Source organism: Centroberyx gerrardi, chromosome 12, assembly GCF_048128805.1.
Source record: "Centroberyx gerrardi isolate f3 chromosome 12, fCenGer3.hap1.cur.20231027, whole genome shotgun sequence".
NCBI classification, from domain to species: Eukaryota; Metazoa; Chordata; class Actinopteri; order Beryciformes; family Berycidae; genus Centroberyx; species Centroberyx gerrardi.
The window spans coordinates 25268767-25288420 of record NC_136008.1 but is presented as its reverse complement, the minus strand read 5'-3'; the positions used below and the strand labels follow the sequence as shown (position 1 = coordinate 25288420).

Below are 19654 nucleotides of genomic sequence, written 5' to 3'. Positions count from 1 at the left end.
ACCTTGTCACCACCCACACAAGCAGCTCATATCAAAACTCAGCTCAAAAGAAAAAAAAGGATATTTTTTTATCATAATAGCTTCTTAAAACTAGAAGTTTGGCCCCCCAAAAAGGCCTCAAGCTCATTTCAGGGGGGGAAGAGTCTCTAGTTATTGGGGAAAAAGAATGTTGTTTGAGTCCCAGGGTGAAAAAAGTAACAGAACCCCAGGGATACAGTGAGAGTTTGTCACATGGCCCACAAAGCCATTTTAATTCCCACTTCGCTTTGCATTGAAGAGCTCAGATTATGCTGTCTGATAGCTTCAGTTCAAGCCCATCAAACAGGAGCTGACGTTGTGATAAACTGTGTGGAAGACGGTAAATCATCCACACCACTTTGTCCCATTGATTACATCAACAAACTACTGAACAATCGCTCTGCCTCTCTCTTTCTCGCATTGTTTCACCCATGGGATACTAACAAGGCATAAATAGGGGTAGCATGTACTGTATATGGTTGTATCTGCCCTAAGTCATTTACAATGAACTAGGACCAGTCCAGTATCACTCATTGACTGTGCTCCCTGTGTGTGGAAACAGTCCTGGCAGTTTTCACTGATGTTATCCCTTGTGGTGGGAGTGGTGAAAGCTGGAGTGTGTATGTAATGCCCCTCCCGCCTTCCTTCCCTCCCTCCCTCCCTCTCTCTATTGGGGTACACCACTCCTGTCCTCGCGGACCGATCAATGAGGAGCTTACAATCTTCAGACCACTCTCACTCTCTCGCTCTTGCTGTCTCTCTCTCTCTCTCTCTCTCTCCCTCTCTCTCTCTCTCCAGCTCTCCTATTACCTCCTGTGCTTCTTTCTCCCTCCTTGTGAGTCGTCTCACTCCCTTCCCCAAGCCAGGATCCGCCAAGCCTGCTCTTCAAGGTAGGAAAAGCAAATAAAACAACTTGTCTCATTCATTCCTTCCAAAGGAAAACACCAGGGGCGGTACACGAAAGTAGAAGATATGTGACCGAAGGGTTAATTTAGTAAGTTTGTTTCATGTGGGGTGAGTTGGATGGTTCAGTTGGACCTGCTGTAGTGTAATAGGCTGCATGTATCAAGCGTTATACCAGATTTTTTTTCTGTCCTCCTCGCCCCTTTGAGGTCACACTGCCAGGACCAGTCCCTACAAGCAGAAGCAACACCTTGATGGGCAAATATGTGGGAATTCTTTGACTCCCAGCTCCATAGCGCTGTCTTTACTGGGACATATTTCATCCATGGTAACAAAACAAAAAAAAATACAAGCTTTAGGTGCAGACTTGCTGACACATGTTGCTGACCCTTGTGTTTATCTGTCATGGCAATTGAAAAACTAATCTTGCTGCACTGTGTGGTTTGCCCTGTGCTTGAAATGTAGAGTAAACTCTGAGAGGATTGTTCTGCAGAGAGAGAGAGAGAGAGAGAGAGAGAGAGAGAAAACTTTCTTCCAATGTTTCAGATAGCTGAATAGAGTAGCCATTGGAATGGGGGAGGCCAACATTAGGAAGCAGTAGAATGGTTTCAATTAAATGTGCTGATGCTAAATCTGCTGGTAAACTCAAATGTGTGCTGCCATTGAATTCCCAAGTGTCTGCAATGTCAGATAGACTAAATGAAATAATACAGGCTTGTCGCTCGGTATCCTACAAAAGCAGGTAACTTTTGTTAGAGAAACGCATGCAACTGTCCACAAACTTGATTTAGGTCGCTGAGAAATTTTCATTTGACAAATGTGGTCAGTGCAGAGGAAGCAGGTATAATGGACAGCAGTTGACAGTCTGTGTAAACTTGCCCCGAAGCTGCACAAGCAACCTGCAGCCAGGAGGAATAAACACACCTCTACTTTACATTGATGTTAAGGATTAGACTAACCACCGGCCGGCTAATTATGAGGCCAAAGATCAATGTTGTGCTTTTAGAAGATGATTTTTTTCCTTCATTTGCTTCAAAAGATGTGCCATTAAACCATTAGTTGCATTAGATGCACTGTCCATTCAGTGCAAATGATTAGGTTGGTTAAAACCGTGGTGTCCATACATGTTCATACATGTTGTAACACAATAGCGATGTAGAATAATTTTGGGATTACTATTGCTATTTAGTTTTTGTGCTCAGACACACAGCAGAGCAGACACTCTTATACTTTAATGTTGCAGCACAGTAGGATGCAATTGTATTTTCAGGCTTTTAAATTCTGTTAGTCTGACTGAAGTTTATTGTAGATAAAAGTGTGAAAAGATAAATTAGACATACTTTGGATCAATATTTCTTGTGACTCTCTAGCAGCGGTGATAGGCTAAGTACTTAAACACATTGTCAGTATCCCACAGATATCCTGTATCTCCTATAGAACACGTTATGACCTTGGAACCAAGCCAACATATTGAAAATGAAAAATGTCAGTATAGCCATCAAGGAAAAGCAACCAAATCTAAAAACCTGGCGGTTTAAAACTATTGTGTAATCTTTCGGGGTGTTCAGCAGACCAAGGTAGCGTCTGTGAAAGACATCACACAGCTTGTTGACATGTCATCAGTGTCTACACACACCCTGTCTGTTTGGCTTCACTGCAGTTATAGGGGCAATTTTAAAAAGCAGGAGTCTGTCATTTCAAAACACAACAAACCGTTATGGATATGTCAACAATGGTGGAGCCAAATGTTTACTTTGTGTTCATATTGCGTGGAAGGTAAGAAAGAAAGTGAAAGAGAGAGAGAGAGAGAGAGAGAGAGAGAGAGAGATACCATACTGTTTGAGAATCTGATAATAACACCTACATAGCCAGGCAGAGATGTAATAGCAGCATTTACCTGCTGTGCATTGATGCAACGTTGTAATCATACGCTGTCGCAACCGCTCATGACCGCTCATTACTGAACACTCTTGCAGCAGGGTACAGCGTTTTCAGCACGTTTAAGCAAAGCGTGGGGGAGTATTTTTCAAAATCTTTATAGTCACTGTCATATTGATATCTAATAATGTTAGTAGAGGTGGATTTCATACTTTAGCCAGAGTTTTTTTTCTTTTTCTCCACTTAATATTTTCATTTGAACAAATTCTTTCCTCATCTTCTTTGAGTATACTTCACATAAAACAAATCCTGGTTACAAAACAACAGATTTTCCCCAAGTTATTACATAACGTGACATGGGAAAACTGGGGTTTAGGCTTAGATTACATTTTTTTTGCACATACTGTAATATCAAGGATAAAACTCACATCTCATACACACACACAACTAATGCATAAATAACCTGGTGATATGGCAGAGCTAACCATTTTACAAAACTGCCTTCTGGATATTCAGCCCTGGATGTCACTCAACTTCCTTCTGCTCAATAGTGATAAATCTAAAGTTCTTATCATTATCATTAATGCGCCGACACCCATAACAGTCTTGGCACTCTCTCTCTGCAAATGTAACAACAAGCTGCAGAAATTTGTCATCTTTGACTCCAGTTCAACCCTAGATAAATCATGTCAAAAAATTGGTACAGTCTAGCTTCCTTCAACTCTAAGATTAATGCTTTTTTTTTTTTTATCTTTCAAACACTTGGAAATTGTAACACGTGCTTTTATTTCTACACACCTCTATTACTCTATTACTCAGTCAATTCGATGTATTTGTTTAAATCACTTTTAAAAACTTTTTCATCTTGCTTTTACTTGAATCCTTTTTTTTTATATATATATATATGTCATTTGTGATTTTTTTTTCATTTTAGCACCTCATCTTTTAGTTCTTGTCCTGCAGCTATTTCTAAATTCGGTCCTTTATAAATGGTTTGATTTTTCCCTCCAGATGTCTTACCATGCATGCTTTTATGTATTTACTAAGTGCTATATAAATAAAGTTTATTATTAATATTATCAATAGCACGCAAGGGAGATACAATAAAACACCTGCAGATAATGATACTGGAAGCACTGGGTAAGTGAAAGTATGGTAGTGAGTGGGAGGGTGTGTGTGTGTGTGTGTTGAGAGACAGTGCACTGCAGTGTGCAGTGTTACTGAGTGTGTTACAGAGTTTGTGTGTGTGTGTGTGTGTGTGTGTGTGTGTGTGTTCCATCAGACCTGCAGCCAAATCGCATTCATATGTGAGAAATGTAAATGAGAAAAGTACACTGGTATAAGCAGTGGTGGAAAAAGTACTCAAATCCTTTACTTGTGTAAAAGTAGCAATACCATAACGGAAAGATTACTTCATTAAAAGTAAAAGTTCTGCATTCAAAAGTTTACTTCTGTAAAAGTATAGAAGTATTAGCAGTAAAGTGTACTGAAGTATCAAAAGTAGAAGTCGTCATTCTTTCAGAGTGTTAAATTATTGAAGCATTAACCTAAAGAAGTATTTTAATGTTGTCGGTCTAACTGCTCCATATACTGTTGGGGAGTTTAAACTCTAACAATGCAACATATTTTATGAGCTTATCATATGTTTTGCAGGTAAAACTTGTAGAGTAAAAGTAGAAAGTCTCACAAAATGGAAATACTCAAATAAAGTGCCAGAACCTCACAATTGTACTTAAGTGCAGTACTTGAGTTAATGTAGTTACTTCCCACCTCTGGGTATAAGAGCAACACACCGGCATATGAGAAACATTATGTTGTGAGCCAGTGTTTGTGTACGTAGCATTCATCCATGGACAGTGGATCCGGCTTGCAGCACTGTTCTTTGTCAATGAACTAACCCATGAGACTCCAGCGGAAATGTCTCTGGCAAGCCGTGTTATGCTTTTGCACGAGGCCAAGATGTGATGGAAACTCATCTTTCTGTGAGGTGACATTTCTTTTCCACCGCCTGCAGCTTGATGCCACACTGACCTACAGCCCAAATCTTTCTCTGATGCCGAATGGCCTTGGGCTCTGGAGGCTTTGGTGGAGTGGTAGCCATGTTAGGAACCTCCCATTATGCACCTCCCCAGCAGCTGTCCGGTGTTAGTGCTGCGAATGGCTGGCTGCTTCGGCTAATTCTTCCTCAAATGAACTGGACACACAGGCAGATGTACACACAAAGTTAATATTGTCTCTTCAGTACTGTTGAAAAGTGGCAGCACATTACCTCTATACCAATACCCTCTCTAATCCTTCCTTGAGACTTGAACAGGTTTTGGCAAGTCCTGTGATTGTTTTGGAATAGGTGGGTACACGAATGAACATAATCCACCAGTGAGGTTATCATGCTGCAGAACCTCTGTTTCTATGATCCGAGACTGAAAACAGACTGACTTTCCAAATAACGTTCAGGATCACTGGCACATGGAAGTCTGTGTGTGCTTTCAATTCAAATTAAAAAAAAAAAGAAAGAAAGAAAAAAATTAACTACCAAAGCTTTTGGAGATAAAAGACAGCAGCAAGCACAATTGCTGGCTGTCAAAAAACTGTACTGTACTTAGGACCCAAGTCCTCCTCATGCCCTCCAACCCATCATCCCAGACTTGAAACTAACCAATGGGATATCAGTTAGGGAGAGTAGTTGGGGCAGAGGGGCGGAACTGTACGAATATCTGTGATGGTTTTATTGGTTGACTGTAAAAGTAATGAGATTTTGATATAAAAATACAAGAAAATAAAATGTTTGTCTTTTTTTTGGCAGAAATTGTCAAATAGGTGTATGTTATGATAGACAGAATGAGATGAAAAGGCAGAAAAGTCATTTTTAATTTCTGTGTGACCTTAAATAAAACTACAAAACTTCCTCACTTCCTTAGAAGAATCTTAACATTGTGGGTGACTTAATGGCTTTCTCTTTATTTGGGCAGATAATAAACACACATACCACTAACTATACATTTCAAAGAAATCTGTTACTAGTCTTGTTTTCTGCCTCCCTGTACTAAAAGCAGAGTACTCCCTGTAGTACTCTGCGTTTAGATAAGTGCTATTATTGCTCATCTCACCTTGTAAAATTCTTCATGTATCATCACTTTCGGCACTAAGATGCCTTCATTAAAAGAAAAAACACGCTTCTTTTCTCAATTCTCTTCGATCCGTCTGCCTTCCCTCTCCCGCAGGACATGGCCTCCAAGCGGGAGCGGGGCTGCAAGTGTCGCACGGCGGCCGTGCTGCTGCTCCTCCTGGCCAGCATCGCCGCCATCATCGCTGTCGCCATCATCCAGGACACCTGGAAGTCTCACGAATACACGCTGGAGGTGAACACTATGCACATGCACAAATGTACACGCACATACCATAGACAGACACACACACACACACACACACATACCTTACCTCCCATACAACTATCCCTCTGGGAATGTGAAGCCTAATGTTATCCAGACGTCAGTGACAGGGTTAAAGGCGGAGGGGGGTTGCCCTGCACTGATGGACCATGTGTGGTTGGGTTAGGGTTAACCCCTCCCTTGCATTTTTAATCCTACCTTTATAGTCCCAGCTCTTTGTGGGAAGACATTACAATATCATTACGGGGCTTTTATGTCTCTTGCTAATAAGGGGTGCACTCAGCTGGGCCCGAGTGCAAACTGGAACAGTGAAAACATGATGATTGTGCACAAAACAAGAGTGAAATGGAGATGCCTGCGTCTGAAAGTCCACATTTGGCGCATTTGGCTGACAAGAGTGACTTAATGAGTGCATGAGTAGGTTCAATTCCTAGTTCCAAATTACCAGCAGCCAAAATGAAGGAGTGCAAAAGTCAACCTTAGAGTTATATGGTATTGTGACCATGGTGACAATGTAAGCATCAGTGCTAGGAAAAGAAATAGAGTAAGAGCCAAGGAGAGAGATAGAGGGGATTTTTTTTAAGAGCAAGTAGAGTGAGTAGAGGGAAAATCATTCATTCATCTACCTCTTTCTCTCTCTCCCTTCCTTTCTTTCTGCCTTCTTCTTTCTCTTTACTTTCTGTCTGTCTCTCTCCTTCAATTTTTAACTGTCTTTCTTTCTTTCTTTCTTTCTGTTTGTCTCTCTCCCCTGCTCTCTTCAGTATGGCATAGTGATCGACTCCGGCTCGTCCCGTTCCAACGTATACCTGTACAAGTGGCCGGGGGAGAAGCAGAATGACACAGGAGTGGTGACGGAGGTGCAGAACTGCAGAGTTGCCGGTGAGTTCTTTTCTCTCAAATGAGAGCAGTGAATTATAGCTACTGTGTGTGTACAGTATGTTCTAAAATTGTTTTGGTATCAAAAAACTGTGAGGAATGATGACAAAATGAAAATGTGAGGGTAAAGTCAACTGAATTCTTGGATATAATGAACAGAAAAATCTTGAGTTGCTCTTTTGGGGAAAATCAGAGGTTATTGATCATTTTTGAGTTTTAAAAGCCTTTATTCAATTGGCTTAACTGAAAATATTAAAAAACACATTTACTCAGCCATTTTATTCAAGGCTATTAGTGCAGTAATGTAAGCCTGGCCTTGTGTCCACAGGTGACGGTATCTCGGAAATGAAAGTTGACCCAGATAAAGATGATGCATCATGGAAAGCCTTCAAAGCCTGCATGGACAACATCACCAAAGCCATTCCTGCTGGAAAACACAAAAACACGCCTATCTTTCTGGGAGCTACTGCTGGAATGAGACTGCTCCAGTAAGAACATGTTGAAATAAGTGTCTTCAGTAGCTAGAATATAGTGCAGGGTGACCGGAAAGACAGAAGAGATTCAACCTGCACAGTATATGTTCACATGGTATGTCCTCATGCACCACATGGTTTTCCCCCAAGCCTGCTGAGCCACCAGGAAGCTCCAGTAGTAAAAACATGTTTACACTGCAGACTACTGCACCCAGGTCAGTGATGCAGGGAGGACCACATATGGGGCCTTCTCACAGTAGTCATTTTCTTATAGAAAAGGGGGGCGTAAAAAATTCTTACACCTAGACCTAGGGCCTGTACTGTACTGGGCCCAAGTTATGTTGTTTGAAGAGGACATTTCCACAGTAGTGAATGGGTAACCAGATTTGATTTTTTTTGGTTTACTTTCGTTAGGCAGTGTCAAACTGTCCCAAGTCTGACAGCTATATTGTGCCTTGTGGATTTGGGTAGATCCATTTGATTATACAAGTCATTCATAAGAATAAATATGATGTTATTGATGTTGTTGCTATTGTAGTCAATGATAATGATGATGACAAGGTGATGATGAATGACATGATGACGATTATTCTGATTCCAATTTTGACTGCTTCCGATCCATTTTCTGCCCCGACTCTAATCCTAATCCATCTTCTGTTTTGCCATAAGTGAGCAGAATGAGCAGAGGTCCAATGAGATCCTGGCTAGCCTCAGAAGCTACCTGGAGTCTCTGCCCTTCATGTTCCAAAACGCCTCCATCATCACTGGAGAGGAAGAGGGGCTGTATGGGTGGATCACTGTCAACTACCTCATGGGAAACTTCCTGGAGGTAAGGAAAACAAGGCAGAAATGAACTGAAATGTCAAATATAATACATTGGTTTTTAGTAGTTCAGTCGGGACAACTCACATATTTGGATTAAACAATTTATTTTGATGAGATGATGATATGGCGATCCAACTCTTAGTTTTAATAAGAATAGCAGCAGAAGACTGTAAACTGGGGAAAATGGTATTGGAAACAAAGACTAGCCCAAGTCTTCTTGTAGCCACCAATGAATGTGCTGGGCCAAAGGCTTGTTTTGGTTCAGCTGGTGCCTTGAAAACTCAATATTTATCTCTATCGTTGGAAAGTTTGACAGAATTTTGTTTAACTGAACAGATCAAATACCATATCAAAGGGGCAATATGTAAGATTTTTCTTGCTCCATAGCACAAAATGACCATAACTGCAGGAGGTTGATAGAGAGATTACATCACCAAGCACAGAGATTTCTGGCTTTCAAACCTCACTTTCCAGCCAGTAGTGCCTGTTTTGGGACAAAAACTCCCTGCCGATTGTAACACACTCCCAATTTCTTCCCACACACTCGCATTTTCATCTGCTCAGTGATGGATGATGGTTCTTGTTCTCAAGCCAAAAAAGCAATACAAAGCAGCATTATTATGATGATATTATTTTGCAACGTGATATGTGACCTCTTCACTCGCTGTTTCTTTTGGATCTCTGCTAAAATTAGCTCATCTCTATTGTGAAAATGTGACTTTATTGTTTGTATAAAAAATATATCAGCAAAATCAGTTTGTAGGCCATTGCATGTTACACACCAAAGGTCTGCAAAAGCTTTCCTTCCATTGTGTTTGCAGAAGAACCTGTGGAACGCCTATGTCCGTCCTGATGGGGCGAAGACAGTGGGGTCCATGGACCTTGGTGGAGCATCCACCCAGATTGCCTTTGCAGTCCCGGATGGCACCAGGGGGTCTGACTATATGCCGGTCAAACTGTACGGCTATCCTTACAACGTCTACACACACAGTTTCCTCTGCTATGGCAAGAACGAGGTTGAGAAGAAGGTTCTGGACAAAATAGTCAAGGTACACAGCTTGTCTTTGGTATGTGTGTGTGTGTGTATGCGCAGATGAGATCTCTCAAGGAATCACTATATGGTAGAGGCCCTTTCCTGAGATTGCTTTTGTGTGCGTGTGTGTGTGTGTGTGTGTGTTGCATGCATGTGGTGGTGAGAATGCATGTGTGTCTGTGTCTGTGTGCATGTGCACGCAAAAATCCATTAACGCCCAGTTAAGAGTTGATCAGGGAACGGTGTCCTTGAGCTGCTAACAGGCAAAGGGAGACCAGTCAAGGATGCATTATGTCATTAAGGAAATTGATCAGACCGTCAATGTCATCAAGCTAGACTGGGAGAAAATGCATTATCTCTGGTAGCTTGTAAGTAAATACAAAGTTGAAGCTCATAGTAATTAGAGGGAGGGATGCTATGAGAATATGTTATGGGTGTAAAATTGCAGCACTGCTTGCGCATGTTTTGAGAATCGCCCTGGGGTGAAATGTTGATTGGCAAGTTGTGTGTGTGGTAAATTTGCTTCATGAGGAATTCAAGCAAAGAAGTTTTGGACATATAGAAGGTGTTGATTATATAAGCAACTGGGATGGGACGATATATCGAAATACAATATATCGCGATACAAAAATGTGACAATACGTATCGTGGGGCAGAAAAATAAATTGTGATATTAGCTCCATTTTAGCGCGTATTGAATCGTATCGTGAGATAAGCACTGTCTTTCATCTTCCCTCCCCTTCTCCCCTTTTCTTCTTCCTCTTAACCCTCCAGGCATCGCAGGACCTGACCTACGTTCCCAATCCCTGCTACGCCGAGGGCTTCAGCATCACGGTGAAGGCCTCATCCATCTACGAAACGCAGTGCACAGAGAAGCCAGCGAACTACAACCCAGACCAAGACATCTTCATGGTGGGGGCTCCGGACTCGGACAAGTGCAGGAGCATCGTCAAGTCCATATTTGACTTCAAGAGTTGCTCCGGAGCCAACTGCTCCTTCAACGGAGTCCAGCAGCCACCGGTCACTGGGGAATTTATGGTAACACACTGTGACGAAGCTGCACGCAGACGCAGACAAATACAGTACGGTACATTCATAATAATTTACTATAACTCTGTCTGTTGTTCCTACCAGGCATATGCTGGATTCTTCTACACTGCTAGGGCTCTGGGACAGAACAGGACCTCAGAGCTGGATGTATTCAAGGCTGCAGTAGACGAATTCTGCAACACACACTGGACAGTTGTAAGTTTCTCAAATTTGCCTGCTGCTACAGTGCAAAGTAAGGAAGGAAGGAAGATGGAAGGGATGGGACAGAGGAAGGGGAGGGAGGGAGTAAAGGAAGAAGGAAGGGGTGGAGGGATGGACAAAAAAAGGAATTTAGGAAGGAAGGAAGGAAGGGTGGGGGGAAGAAAGCAAGGAAGGAGGGAAGGAAGGAAGGAGGAAAGGAGGCTGGAAGAAAGGAAGAGAAATAAACAGATGGTAACCCTTTAAATTACAGGCCGTTAATTACGCAGTAATGACTGGAAATAACTAAGTAATATCCAAGTAAAATAGATGTAATAACTAGTAACAGCATTACAATGACTGGTAATTACTGAGTAATATACAAGTAAAAAAGACGCTTTTTACCAGTAATTGTATTGTAATGACTAGTGGTTATTTTTAGGCAATAATGGTATACAACACTGACAAACTTCTCATTGCCTATTATTTCCCTAGTAATTACTGGTAATGGTAATATGTCGTCTGGTAATTACTTGGGGTTGGAAAAAAACTGAAGCCAGTCATCCATCAGAAGTTGAACAATGCTTTGAAGCTTAAAGTGTGAATGAGTGAGTGAGTGTATGCATGCATGTGTGTGTGTGTGTGTGTGTGTGTGTCTGTGTGCGTGCGTGCGTGCGTGCGTGTGTGCGTGCGTGTGTGTGTGTGTATACATCTGTTCAGTTAAGATTTTTTTCTATTGATGTTATGTTTTCTGTTTGTTTAGTTAGTTCAGTTTTGATCTTTTCTATTTGATCTGTACTATTCCATGGAAACAGCGGCCGCTACATTTTACAAGCCATGGTAAGGTAATTCTGCAGAAATGGAACAAAGATGTTATTATATTGTTGGAAAACTACTCAGCTATAGCATGGAAGCCATGGTAAGGTAATTCTGCCGAAATGTCAAAGATGTTATTATATTGTTGGAAAACTACTCAGCTATAGCATGGAAACAGCGGCCACTACATTTTACAGGCCATGGGGAGGAAATTGGGGTGAAATTTATAAGATGTTACCATGTACACATACAATTTACTACTTAATAATAACGAGTCATTATAATACAACTACTGGTAAAAAGCCCTGTTCTGGCCTGTATATTACTCAGTAATTACCAGACGACATATTACCATTACCAGTAATTACTAGGGAAATAATAGGCAATGAGCAGTCTGTCAGTGTTGTATACCATTATTGCCTAAAAATAACCACTAGTCATTACAATACAATTACTGGTAAAAAGCGTCTTTTTTACTTGTATATTACTCAGTAATTACCTACCACTCAGTAGTCATTGTAATGCTGTTACTAGTTATTACATCTATTTTACTTGGATATTACTTAGTTATTTCCAGTCATTACTGCGTAATTAACGGCCTGTAATTTAAAGGGTTACCAAACAGACAAATAAACAAACAAAAGAAACACAGAAACGTTTCCTATTTGATACTCTCTACCACAAACTTTACAGCTGTGAGTCTCCAAACATGATGAAAGAACATCATGCCCAGCATACCATATAGTAAGTAAAGTAAGATGAAGCAGGAATGATTAGAATAGAATAAAAACCTTTGTTGTCCATTACAAATGTGATGTAATGTCTCTGGCTCACAGGTATAAAAATGCTAAGAAAAGTTAACAACAGACATACAATATAGAGGCAGGGACCATGGATCTATCACGGCCATAGCTTAGCCTTTAGACACAGGCCAGTTCAAATGAAACATAGACATAGACAAACACCATGGGTTTACCATGTTGCTGGCCCATTACACAGATAACTGTGTAAACTCACTAACAGGCCCGTGGTGACAGGCATACACAGCCACACAGATGAATGTTGGAACAAGTCAGTTTGGGCTTGTTGTCACAGCAGTCTGTTACTGTCTGCAGTCATTTCTTCTGCCGCTATTTAGCATTTAACATTCACTTCACTAACATTCACTTCATGTGGGCTGCAGTTTGTCTTAATCGCTGAACTCTGATCTTTGTTTCTTCTCTCTTGCAGCTGAAGGCAGAGAAAGATTGGATCTCTGACCGATTCCTTAAGACGTACTGCTACGCTGGTCACTATGTCTTCACCCTGCTGGCAGACGGATACAAGTTCGACAAAGAGACCTGGAGAAACATTGCGTTCCAAAAAGAGGTCGGTCAAAAAAGGAAAGATGCCGGACTGACCCACTGTTGTATCTGAGCTGCGAAGACAAAAAGAGCAATACGAAGTGTTTAAGAGTGAGACGAAGACAGAAAGCAAAGATAATTTCCTCCCATTAGACACTGCCTGTCCTACTCTATTCTGTCTGCTCTATTATTTATTCTCTATTCTTGCAACAAAAGCGCTCACATTAGACAAATAGTGAGAGAATATGAGAATATACGTAAATATGACAATAGGTTTTGAGCTGTTCTTCTTTGAACACTATCATCTCCCATTTTGCAGCACATTAAATCCCATATATTTCATGCTCTCCATGCTAAGCGGATGAGACCACCCATTGGGAGCCAGGCAGAGATGGATGCCTGGCATACTCATCATGTACAGACAAAAAAAAAAGTGAATGCCAGCGTGAAAGGCAGGCGATTTATTCCATGCCTCCACCCTGGGGACACGAAGCCTCTCTCAACAATGGAACTCCCTCAGCAGAAGGAGATTCCCAGGCTGTGAGATTCAGTCTCAGACTCATGTCGCATAACAAGAAAGTAGCTCTCCAAAAAAGTCACACATACACAGTCACTGTTTCCAAATTGCACGTCGTTATTACCCTTTAAGACTCATTCACTGAAAACAAGGGCTTCCCTCACTGGGCCTGGTGCTGTCCCCCAGTTTCCAAAAGCCGCCAACAAGCGAGTTACTGTGCTGCGTGTGCCGGCTCATGCCTCTGGGGGATCTGGAGCGGGACAAATTGATAGCTCCTTTAAGAGGAGGTTACAAAACAGACACACTTTCCAGGGAAACTAGACGGCTGTTCAGAGTCATGTGCGGTCCCGGGGCTTTCATTAGTTCACTTTGTCACGGCAGGCCTGTTTGACACTCTTGACTTCTGGAGAAATTCAAAGCGACGTATAGCAGGTGGCATGTGAAAGAAAAAAGGGGGCAACAGCATGCAAATGAAAAAGTGCATCAGGCAAAATCCGTAGAACAAAACGCAAAATGACAAAATTTTATCTTTCTCTCCTCTCCTCTCCTCTCCTCTCCTCTCCAGGTGAAGGAGACCAGTGTAGGCTGGAGCTTGGGCTACATGCTGAGCATGTCCAACATGATCCCATCCGAGGCGAAGGAAATCCTCCCCATGGCAAACCCCGTCTTCGCCGGCCTCATCTTCCTCTTCTCCGCTCTCACCATCATAACCGTTGTCTTCCTCTTCATCGTCCTCGTTCGCACCTGCTACTGAAGCGACGCGGTCAAAGCGGGTACGCCACTCACAAAAGGGACCGGACAGTCATTGTAAGCCTCGGCCGCCGCCGTAGCTGTTTGTGGCTGGGAGGCGCTACGGTAGCATGTGCCCAGGTTCCCCTGTGGAAAGTTAATCATGAATATGTTCGTATCTTTGAGCCTAAGCTATTTAATGATGACAAACCAGTTCTAAACACTGAAGTGGCCAAGAGACTGAAAACACTCAGCTTGTATATATCCTGCTAGCATCTTCGGCTTCAGATCGGATGTTCAGTTACTGTTTTGAGATTGGTTTCTCTTACTTGGTAGATGGTAAACAAATAGATTTCTCTAAAAAAAAGTACAAGCTCAAGTTCATTTTGCACTTCAGGTATACTCAGCTAGACTAAAGTAATGGGATACATTTTTTGGGGTAACAATTGACTCCGGTCTTTTTCAGTATCTGCCATATGCTCCGCTAAAGGCAGGGAGACATGGCAGTTTTAAAGGCAAAGAGGTGACACTGTGTGGTGTGAATATCCCGAAACAGCGGCAACACACACACACACACACAGCGACTCATTTTGTCCATCCACTTCCATCCACTCGCCTACTGATTATGATTTTCACTGTATTACAATTGCACTGAATGTGTCTTCTTTATATGAAAAATGCTTTGTCATGGCTTTATTCCAGTATTGAAAAGTATCAGTGCACAATAATATTCTGTATGTACTTAATGAAAATCTCCCTAACATGTAATGTATTGACACTGTGTAACAACACAATAATGTGAGTACAAAGTATACAAACATTGCATACTAAAATAAGAACTTACAAAAAAAACCAACGGCTCATTAGTAATACATTCTATTATTTGCCAACAGATAATTAATTTAAATGCAAATGCATGAATTTGAGTTTCGGGCAGTGGCCAGCTGGTTGGCAAAAATTAATTGTTATTTAAGAGTGCTGGAACTCTGTTGTAATTTTTATTTTTCAGCACATCCGATTTGAACATTTTGTTGTGTGGTTTTTGTTTGTAATTATGTTTTGGGACGATTTTCATTAAGTACTTAAAGAGTATTATTATAGAGTATTATTGTATAGGCTACTCATAATTTATAGGTTCATTCACAGGTTAATGCACAGGATTTAAATTAAGTAAAGTGTTACCAAAAAAAGTCAGTGGAGGATTTTAGGAAAGTTATGAAGAACTGATGAAAATTTTGAGTTGAGGATAAAGCCTTGTGCATGTGGCCGTTATCTGTGTCCTGGATTCTGTAGATAAACTTTCACTGTGTTTACATAGGCATAATAGGCACACACACAGTAATGTTAACAAATGAGGGACATTGTTTCAAGATAAATTCAATCATTCTGAAATGTTTTATTCAAAAACAAAAAAAAGTTGATCAGACATCATTTGTGACTGAAGGCAGCATGGTTGAAACACCTGTAAATGTGTAATTAGACAGTATGTATACATCATATTCTACTTGGGTAGCATTGACAATAAAGTCTGCCTCTCTGCCTCTCTCTCTGCCTCCAAGAGAATTATGCATGATTCTCATCTGATGCACTGACTGTATTATTCATGTTTTGATAATAACTCCATATATAACATATCTAATAAAACGATCTAATAACTGTGCATTTCGTTGGCTGTTGTATGAGATGCAGGTTACTGTGTGCTGGGCTGTATATGCTGAATAAACTGAATAATATTACTAATCCACTAGTGATGAAATCAGCTGAGCTCTAGAGGTTATTTCATACTGACACTTGTGAATCATTAGTGGCTTGTTCTTCAAATCTTGTGGATTTAATAATCAAAAGAAGAGATATGAAAATGCAACTATGCATGTTTAATAGTAAATCTGAATGGTTCTCTAGCATCTGTGACCACTGACCTACTGTAAAATTTCTACACACACACACACACACACACACACAAACACCCTTCCCTCCCCTCACATTGTGTACTATGGTGCGCTCTAGTGGTATTGTTTTGCACATGCAGAATATACAGTATAGCCAGGATGTCAGTTGTTTGAAACATTTTATTTTTTATTGAAAGATTTGTCTAAAAAGAAAACAAAAAAGAAAAGAGACATTTGAAACTACAGTAATATCCACTGGTTCTACAGACACTCTCAGAATCACAATTTGAAAGACATGGGAGGCATATGACCAAGCAAATAAAAAAATAGCATCATCAAAGTATTTCTGTTGCATCTTCTTTTAAACACCTGTACAAAAAAAGATCTCATAAATATTACTTTTGTTCTCTCTTTCTCTACTCTCTCTCTCTCTCTTTCAATAATTTATTTTCCAATAGAGGTTTGTATCTGCTTGATTTTGGTTGAACCACGGTTTTAGTGCGTTTCCTCCATCTCCATTACCTTCCTCTCATTGGTGGAGGGTCAGGGGGGTGGGGCTTAGAAGGTGTGACCTCAGAGCAGAACACTGACAGCCAATCATGTCTCTGGCTTATTATAGCAGCCAACTCTGACAGCCAATTACACTCAAATACAGACATGCTGTACTCAAACACATACTATGTGCTATTATTCAATGCAAATAATGCAGATTCTTATTTGCAGCTTTTCCATATCTAAAAAGAGATTGATGTTTATTGTAATTTCCCATATCTTTTTGTGTTTTTCGAGGGCTGCAACCAGGAACATACACTCTTTATAATAATTAGTGTCATTTTTAACACATCTGTGTGTCTTCTTTGGGACAACACGTTACTTTTCAACACAACATACAGTATGTTAATGACAATACATTTTAACACAACGTGTGTTATTAACATATCTTGTGTTGAAAAGTAACACAAGTGTGTGTAGTCCCAAAGAAGACAGACAGATGTGTTAAAATGACACATCCTTTTTAAGAGTGTACCTCTTTAACCAGTACAGAGGCGCACAACCTGCAGGATGCTTTCGGCCACACCTCTCCCCCACCTGGCCGACCCGACACCATCTCGCTCCCCAATACTGAAAAGTTAATAGCAGCTCACACGTCAAAGTCAATTCTCAAAAGAAAAACAAAAAGGCAATGCAAAAAAGTCAAAAATTCTGTCCTTGTCCTCCTGGGAGAGGACACGCACACAGTAAGTAAGCTGCAGTGATTTCTTGGCAGACCTTTAGCGGGACAGAAATGCCCTTTCCTCTCACAGAGATCGTGGCCCTGCTCACATTTGAAATGGCTTGTGTTTGGCAAGACAGTGGCATGTTGCTCAGGCTGAGATGAAGCTGAAGAGGACGCATGGATACATCTAAGATAGGAAGAATTCAATCTTATCCGCGGTATGTTGGCCAACCATCATTAAGGGAGTTAAATCTCACTGTGGGCATTTTGGATGACAGATGCAGCCAAAGGAGCCAGTTTTCTGTATACACAGGTATAAAGAGTACACACCCATCATTCTCATGTCCCTGCCATTCAGTCCATTTCCCATTGACATACATACAGTAGGGTGTTGGGATCATGGTACACCCACCTCCTCCCGCTTCTTCTACTATCACCAGACCTGGATCTCCATCGAGTTCGGATCACACGACAAAACAAAACAAAACAATCTCTGAGCGCTATTTTTGCGGCACGGTCAAGTGCGCCTATGTGGGTTTAATTAAGCCCCTTAGTGACATACATTCTCTGTCACCGTTAAAACTCTAATCTCACACACCAATGACACATCAAGCAAGAGAAATCTCAGTTTCAGAAGTAAAAAAAAACAATGAAAAAACAGAAAATAAAAAAGCGAAATAAGGAAGTTCTCTTCACTACCTAGTTTCTGGTTCTTCATCTTTGGTATAAAATATGCCACCTGTAGGCTGCGTTTGTTCGACAGTTAAGAAAGACTAAAGAATTTGTCAACAGTTTCCCTAAAACTATTGCTCTTTGCACATTTAAAAATCCTAGCTTTTTTTTTTTTTTTTTTACTGCTTTTTGTCAAAGTCAGAAATTTTACTTTTTATCCTTTTCTTTTCGCAGTGAGACAAGCATAGCAGGCAAAACAACAACTTTTTGAAGGTCATTAAAAGATTGCAAGTAAAAAAAAAAAATAAAAAAAAAAAAAACACGAATGCCATGGAGAAACCAAACTTTGTTTTTTTCCGTAATGAAACTAAACTGCATTTTCCATGAAGCAGTGGATGAACCCTTCCCCGCTAGTCACATTAGACTCAGGAGATTTATTCTAACAACATGAGTTGCACTGTACCACATAATTTAAAATCATCTTCATACAAATACAGCCTTATTTTTTTTTTTTTTTTATCCTGTACAGATATATTTGTAGATTTCATCTCCGTGGCTCTAGGAACTCTAAAACTCCCGAGAACCTCTCAAATCATTCAATCATTCAGTCTTACTTTTTTTTTTTTTTTTAACAATTCAAGACTATGGAAAACTTTTTTTTTTCCAAAGTTTGACAAAATTAAGGCAATAAAGATTTAAGAAACCATTAACATTCTAGAAAACTACTAAAATCATAAAAAGAATGAAAATAATGTAGCTTAATATCAAAGGAAGACAACCTGTTTTTTTTTTATTTTCTAGACTTTGCTTCCTTCCTCTTCTAATAAAAAAGTCTGAAAATCTACCTGCACATTCAAATGTTCTTTTTTCTTTTTCTGTACAGCTTGCTGTTTGAGTTTAGATTTCAGTCTTTCTCTTCTCTTCTCTTCTCTTCTCTTCTCTTCTCTTCTCTTCTCTTCTCTTCCATCCCGTGAGTCTGGAGGCAAAGTCCAGTCCCACGGCGACAAATGATAAACTCAAAGTCGCAGAATGCATTTCGTTTCGTTGTCCTCGAGTTCGACCTCCCGTCACTTACTTTTCCTCTCTCTTTCTCATGGTAAGAAATAGAATTGATTTCCCCCCCCCCCCCCACCCTTTTTTTTCTTCGTTTTCTCTTTTATTTGGTGCCTGTGCAAAGTGGAAGCATTCTCCCCTCAGTGTTGTCCATCTCACCTTTTTTTTTTTTTCCTTGTTTCACTTTGATTCCCTCTGTGTTCAGTGCAGTCCTTCTCAAGGCAATGCAGCAATAATCCCACCATCTTCTGCTTATCTGAAGGAAACAATAAGGAGACAGTAAAAAAGGGGTAACTTAGGAAGCTAAAGATCTGATACCTTGTTTGTGTGCAACCATTGTGTGCAACAGAAACCAGCAGCCTTTAGAGAAGGGTTTAGAGAAAGCGAGGCACAACACTCAACCTGTTGAACATGATTCACTGAAAATATGTCTGACATATCTGGGTCATGGAGAGACATCTACAAGTCTCCACCTATGAATCTGCAGACTTTTAAAACTCTTGTAAATCAAGTTTTGAAGGAAGGAGTTGTTGTCTATCTGTCCTGATGAATCTGCCTGTAAGAAAATTGTATGGCAAGTCTAATCAATCTCTGTTACACTAGGACATAATCCACCGCATACTTGTAATATAGTTGTAAGTCGTGCTGAACCGATTAGTTGTTTAATCGATTAGTCGACTGACAGAAAATTAAACGATTCATTGTTTTAAAACATTAAACATTTGCTACAGCTTCTCAAATGCTAAGGTTTTCTGCTTTTCTCTGTTTCATATCATTATAAAATGAATACTTTGGGT

The 19654-nt window shown here is 40.5% G+C and overlaps 2 protein-coding genes across 2 annotated transcripts in view; one reads left to right on the top strand and one right to left on the bottom strand.

The window, feature by feature from the left end:
* Positions 1-707: 707 nt before the first annotated feature.
* Positions 708-16105, top strand: entpd3 (ectonucleoside triphosphate diphosphohydrolase 3). Its single transcript, XM_071925483.2, has 10 exons — positions 708-908; positions 6021-6158; positions 6950-7067; positions 7393-7552; positions 8207-8366; positions 9184-9411; positions 10170-10433; positions 10530-10640; positions 12669-12806; positions 13864-16105. The coding sequence occupies exons 2-10, from the start codon at positions 6024-6026 to the stop codon at positions 14050-14052; spliced, it is 1503 nt and encodes a 500-aa protein (XP_071781584.2). The 5' UTR covers positions 708-908; positions 6021-6023; the 3' UTR covers positions 14053-16105.
* The window catches only part of LOC139931834 (RNA-binding motif, single-stranded-interacting protein 3-like), a 116871-nt gene continuing 113295 nt past the window's right edge, over positions 16079-19654 (bottom strand). Inside the window, exon 14 of the mRNA XM_071925444.2 lies at positions 16079-19113. Coding sequence (XP_071781545.1) covers positions 19110-19113 — 4 coding nt within the window. The 3' untranslated portion in view covers positions 16079-19109. The remainder of the gene's footprint in view (positions 19114-19654) is intronic.

What these genes read in the sequence shown, in the direction of transcription:
- entpd3 (XM_071925483.2), top strand. Translation starts at nt 6,024, where the DNA reads ATGGCCTCCAAGCGGGAGCGGGGCTGCAAGTGTCGCACGGCGGCCGTG. An exon ending in CGGTCACTGGGGAATTTATG is followed by an intron (nt 10,434 to 10,529) that starts GTAACACACTGT and finishes TGTTCCTACCAG; the next exon opens with GCATATGCTGGATTCTTCTA. An exon ending in GCAACACACACTGGACAGTT is followed by an intron (nt 10,641 to 12,668) that starts GTAAGTTTCTCA and finishes TCTCTCTTGCAG; the next exon opens with CTGAAGGCAGAGAAAGATTG.